This window comes from Merops nubicus, unplaced genomic scaffold (assembly GCF_000691845.1).
Source record: "Merops nubicus isolate BGI_N331 unplaced genomic scaffold, ASM69184v1 scaffold10668, whole genome shotgun sequence".
NCBI lineage: Eukaryota > Metazoa > Chordata > Aves > Coraciiformes > Meropidae > Merops > Merops nubicus.
Window position 1 is genome coordinate 21,269 of NW_008623652.1, and position 5,739 is coordinate 27,007.

General features: G+C 44.3%; 1 protein-coding gene across 1 annotated transcript in view; it reads left to right on the forward strand.

The window, feature by feature from the left end:
* Nucleotides 1–191, forward strand: part of RHOH (ras homolog family member H) — a 591-nt gene extending 400 nt beyond the window's left edge. The window contains exon 1 of the mRNA XM_008945148.1: nt 1–191. This exon is cut by the window's left edge and continues 400 nt beyond it. Within this exon, the coding sequence (XP_008943396.1) occupies nt 1–191 (191 nt within the window).
* Nucleotides 192–5,739: the final 5,548 nt, after the last annotated feature.

A 5,739-nucleotide genomic window follows, 5' to 3' on the forward strand; every position in this document is an offset into this window, starting at 1 on the left:
CCTGCATCAGCTCGGTCGACGGGAAGCGGCTGGCCCAGGACGTGCGAGCCAAAGGCTACCTGGAGTGCTCGGCCCTCAGCAACCGGGGGGTGCAGCAGGTGTTCGAGCACGCCGTGCGGACAGCGGTCAACCAAGCCAAAAGGCAGAACAGGCGGAAGCTCTTCTCCATCAACGAGTGCAAGATCTTCTGAGGACCGTCAGCCGTGGCCTTGCCCACGCTTGTTGTTTCTGTCTTCGCAAAAAGGCGCTGCAGCAGGGGGAACGGGAGGTGAGTCACAAGGGGGCTCCTGGCAGGACCACAGTGCGGGTGCCCTGGTGAGGCAGATGTCCGCTATGTCTGATCCGCTCCCCCAGTACACCTGGGCACTGTCCTGGAAAACGAAAGGTGCAGGTACATGCCCTTCTTCACAAGCAAGCCCGTGTTTGGACTTCACTAGCCTGGACTGGAGCCGGCCTAGCCTGGAGATCTGCAGATAAGAGCTGTACCGATTTTGTTGTTGCTTCTGTTGATGTTCCTCAGTTGTTGGCCTCTCTGCATTTATTTAAAGACAAGATTCTGCCTGGATCAACCCCCACCTCTTGATTTGTCCCTCTGTGTGAAGATTTTTTACCTTGAGAACTTGGCGTATAAAATCTGACCACTGTGTATTTTATTTAAAAGACTCATATATGTTGTTGTAAAATCTTGACAGTTTGTATTCTTATTTTAGGAGGTTCTTCCTTTAGCTAACCGTAGAAACAAATTGTCCTATCCATATAATAAATGGCCTGCAGGCAAGATTAGCACTTCTTAGACATGCCCGAGTCACTGTGTAACAGCAATCAAATCTAGTACATCCAGCATAGGAGTGATCAGAATTTAGTGATATTTGACAGTTGTCCTGTGGCTTTGTGAGATTCATTTTGTTATCTTGGCCTTGTTCTTCAGCAATGTGGTCAAAAATAGGACAAACCAGGAGGAAACTAACCTGATTCTTCCTAGACCTCACCTGGTTATGACCCCAGAAGGGCTGGCTTGTCTGGGTTAGACATGTGGTTCAGGTGGCAGAGATTAATAAATCTGTGCTGTCATCACCTCTGTTGTCTCTGCTGTAATTCTAGAGGCAAAAAAATTCAGTCTCTAGGGATTAAAGGTATTTTTTCATGAGCACTAAAATTCTCACCTACTTTTAGTATATTTCTTTTCAAAAAAGTGGCTTTAGTGAAACCAGTCACCTACTATAATAAAAAAATAAGTAAATGGTAATGTTGAATGTGTGTATTTAGAATGGCTAAATAAGGATGTTTTTTTTTTTTGAGTTTGCCTACTAAGTAAAACTGCCTGGGTTGTATCAGAGTAAGACTGAAGCAGGCTTTGCATTCTGGGGAGCCTGGCATGTCTAAGAGTTGCATCCTGACATTGCTACTTGGGCCAAGTCACCCTCCTGCATGGAAAGCCAGGCTAAGGAGGTGGAAACTCCAGGTGTGTAAGAGAACTCTGCCAGAAGATGGAGTGGGGACATCATACAATATTGTACATCCCTCATGCATTGTGGTGTTCCTCTCCTCCACAAGTCATGTGTCTCCTGTGCCCTGTACCATCTGTCAAATCTTGCAGATCTGTCTCATCCCAAAGTTTCTACTGCCTATAGAGAAAAGCCTTGGGGAGGGGAGGTTCTTAGTGCAGCAAGATTTTTTTTCTCCCTCTCCCTATTCTTCAGCTAGCTCAGAATGGACCTCTGAGGATGGTGCCATAAGAGATGGCCCATAGCAAAGTAGGATGATTCTCTCTCCATGTGGATCCTGAGTGAATGATCTGTGTCTGTTTTGTCTGTGCCCCGACTCATGTGTTTCAACAGGAACAGATGCAGTGGCTTGCCTGATTCAAATCCAAGGTCTATCTATAATTTGTACCATAAAAACTGATTGGATGTTCTTCTCAATACTCTATTCTACCTCTGAGCTTCTCTATAAAAATAAATTCCAAATTATATCATTCCCTTTCTATGAACCTCAGAGATGATCTCACCTGTGATGTAGGTGAGCAAGCATTTGCATTGTGGGCACCTTGAACAGCAGTGGTGCACAGAACACGATGTGATTGTCCTGCCAGATCCCAGGCTGGTGAATATTTACCACTCATCAGCCTGATTGTAAGGGAGGCTTCTGCTCATAGAAACATACTGGTCTCCTGTGAGCTTTTCGTATCAGTGTTAAATATTTACCAGCTTCTACACCCGAACATAGAAGATGAAGGCTGCCACTACAGTCCATAATTCCTGTACTCTTCTCTTTCTTTTCAGGTGTTAATTGCAAATCCTTTGCCCCCTGAAACACTAATACCTGAATGGCATGGTACTTAATGCAGTTACACAAGTGGCTAGGTATTTGTCATCCTCATTTAAAATCCTTTTGGCTTTTGAAGAAATACGTTTCTACATCTCAATTCTTGCAATGCCTCTGTACTGAAAGTTTTGTAATCTTAAGTTAAAAGTAGCCACTGTTACTGTTTTAACATTAAAGATCACATGCAAAATGTCACGTTGGGAATCTTCAAACCTGTGACAATTGTGGACTTTTTTGTTACAGTCCCCACTCCACTAACAGATTTAAAATCTGGTTCCAACACTCTTTGAAATGTATTTTTGCCAGCGTGTTCTATTAAATGTCTTTTTTTCTCTGTGGGTTAATCTTTATTTACAACATTTCATGCTGCTGTTTTTATGTGTTAAAGAGCAGTAACCACTAGGCCAGGATGTTGTGTTGTGGTATCTGCTGTGGGATGCCGGATTCAGGGGCTAGAAGGCTCCAGAGGGTTGTTGTATCAGATAAAGCCAGAAGAAGATGTGCTCCATAACTGAAAATTCCATCTCATCTATAATAATGTGCTACACAAAGCTTGTTACAATGTATTACAAAATGAAGAATTCAAGGTTTGCTTGCAATTAATTGAAGCAAAGTGGATACGCTTCCCTGAGATGCCTGAGCTGACAGTACAGGATGCACAGGGAATTTAGGGGCATCGTGACATATCCTTGATTGTGCCTCCTAGAGCCAGTGCAAAGTGTGAGGCCACCAAAAGCTGGCTGATTTTTAAAATAAAATTGGAGAGAGGATAAAATAACGGGGATTTTGGTTTGGTGCTATGTGGAAAAAAAAAAATTGGTTCAGATTTTCAAAGCCTGGTTATTTTCAGACTCTCAGAGCTAAAAGGCACTTTTCACTGGGAACAAACTGTGAAGCACATTATTATAGTGCCTAATTATGCAGCTTTCTCTGAGCTATAGAACTGATGTGCTCAGAAAGCATGGAAACTCAAACGGAGAGAGTAAAACCTGGGCATATTGGAGCTCAGCAGAAGATTCAACCAAATGGCTTATTGAGGTGGGGCTTGCAGAACTGCAGCCATGCCGCATGTGGCGTGAACGGCACGGCACTGCTGAGGTCTCCTGCAAAAGCCTACCAGGGTGGTTCTGCTAGTGTTACTTGGGCAACGGGGGCCCTGGCTACAGCTTGGTGGTTAAAATCTGGCTCCGATATTCAAAATGCATTCAAACGAGCGCTTGGCACACATGTTAACTTTCCAGTTCTTTTGCTCTGAAAAACAGTGGGCTGGGGGAGGCCGAATCAATGTACAACCTCGCCTCAGTCAGCTTGAGCTGTTCAGCTGAGAGAAGAGACCTTTCTGTCTTCTCAAACTAATCCCTTTCAGTTTGTTACTCCATTGTTAATTTTACCTTTGTTTGCTGTTAAAATAGGTTACAAGCTTAAGAAAAAAAAAGAAGATAAAATACTTGGAACTTAAAACGAAATTAACAGCGCTAGCGCTGTTATTTTGTCAGCGTCTGTTTCCCCATTTTGACAGAGTAATTTTTGGTCACTAGTTGTTTGACTGAATTCTGCAAGTCAGATAACAAGTAGAATAGATATGCAATTGTGATTTGAATAAGAAAAAAAAAAATTTTTCATTTAGCAGAAAAAGAAATATTTTCTTTTAGTAACTTGCAAAATGTTGTGAGTATATGTTACCTTATTTTAAATACAGATTCCCCAACCTTTTTTTCACTTACTTGATCTGTATCATACAATATAAATATTTTCTAAGAATAAATAGTGAAACGATATTTCAGACCTTCCCCTCCCAATTTTCATATGGGAAGTTATCCATGCTTGTTAGAAATAACTGATACTGTTTAATGTAAGTTTTATAGGTGCTCTGCAATTGATAAGGTGTTTGAACACATGCAAGGTAATGCTTGTATTGATAAAGAAAATGCATTAAAAGCAGTCTCTTTATACATGGCACCACAGTGAAATAAATCACCACCTGAATCAGGCATGAAGAAAAAATAAATGTCGACACTCTGACATCTCTCAGCCTTTCCTGCATTTGAGTGAATATAGCCGTTAAAATAATTTCAAATAAATGGAGCAATTCACATCTTTTAGCACTTTTTCCTAATGCTTCTGCTATGCAGGGCTCAGGCTAATATACGAAGAATAAAAAGCTTCATTTCAGAACATGAAAACGGCTTGTCTGCTTTTGCCTTTGTGAGCAAGTTAACTACCTTGACTTAATTAAAAGTCAGTTCAGCCTCTCAAAAAAGCCAGATATGAGCACGATCGAGTTAGCCAAAAGTCCCTTGTTAGAAACTATGGTGATGAACTGTTGTTTCTGGATGTGATGAAACGTATTTTATGTCTCAACTAGTTATCACTGTGTACCTGTCCTAGCTGACCTGTGCACCCTTCATGTCGTGCTCTGAGTGGCCAGCTCTTGAAAACAAAATCTGGGGAGAAACCCACCTTTGTGCATATTGCTGTAGCTATGGTGGCCTTTCCTCTGTCCTGGATCTTGCTCCATCATGGCATGACCATGCAGCTGCTGTGTGCCAAGGTGGTCTGTGTTGCCAGGGAGGCAGGAGAGCATTGCCACCAGGCAGCCCTGCCCTCCCAGCCTCAGGGAGATGGGTTTTAAGCAGGTCAGAAGCGATGCTCCTCAGGGGCTCCCCTTAGCAGCATCATAGGCAATGCTCTGCTCTGCAGAGCTGACTCTGCCTCAGTCAGACTTCTGTCCCTTGCAGATCCTCTTACAGTAACAGCTATATTTTGTGTGCCGTTTCTAAAATCCACATTTCTCTTGGTCTGGTTTCTGTGGGCGCTGTTGAGCTGGTGGCATGGAGAGCGTGTCTCGGCTTTGGGAAGCCTCTGCATTTTGGGAAGGGGTGGATCTCAAAGCATCGAAACAAAACCTTTGGCACGTCCCTTCCTGAGTGCAGAGAGCCAGCCTTCAGCCTCGCAGGGATCAGCTGCAAGAGCCCCCAGTTAGTTATTAACAAATGAATTAATAGCGGTTGCTGCCTTGCTGGGTATGAAGAAGTGAATGAGCGACTTGTCTGTCTCAGGCCTTTCACAACCGCCCTACAAAGGCCTGGCCGGGGAAATTTCTGTCATTACTCCTCTCACCTTGGGCAGCCGTCGGTATGATTCATGCAGGGGCGGAGTAGAAGGGCCTCTGTGTGGTGGTGGGTGTTTCAGTCTCTGGAAAAGAGGAAGGAAACAACGACCGATGCCTCCGCACGGTGCGAGGTGCTCTCTCGCCCGTGTCTGCAGCGTTTCCAAGAAGCCTCCGGCGGGCAGCGGCTCCCTCCCGTGCCCCACCAGCCCCCGGCACTGCCTTGGAGGTTGTGAGCCGGCCCCGTCTCTCATGCAGAGAGCCAGGTGTGTCCCCCACCCCCTGGGCTGCCTTCCAAAAAGAGT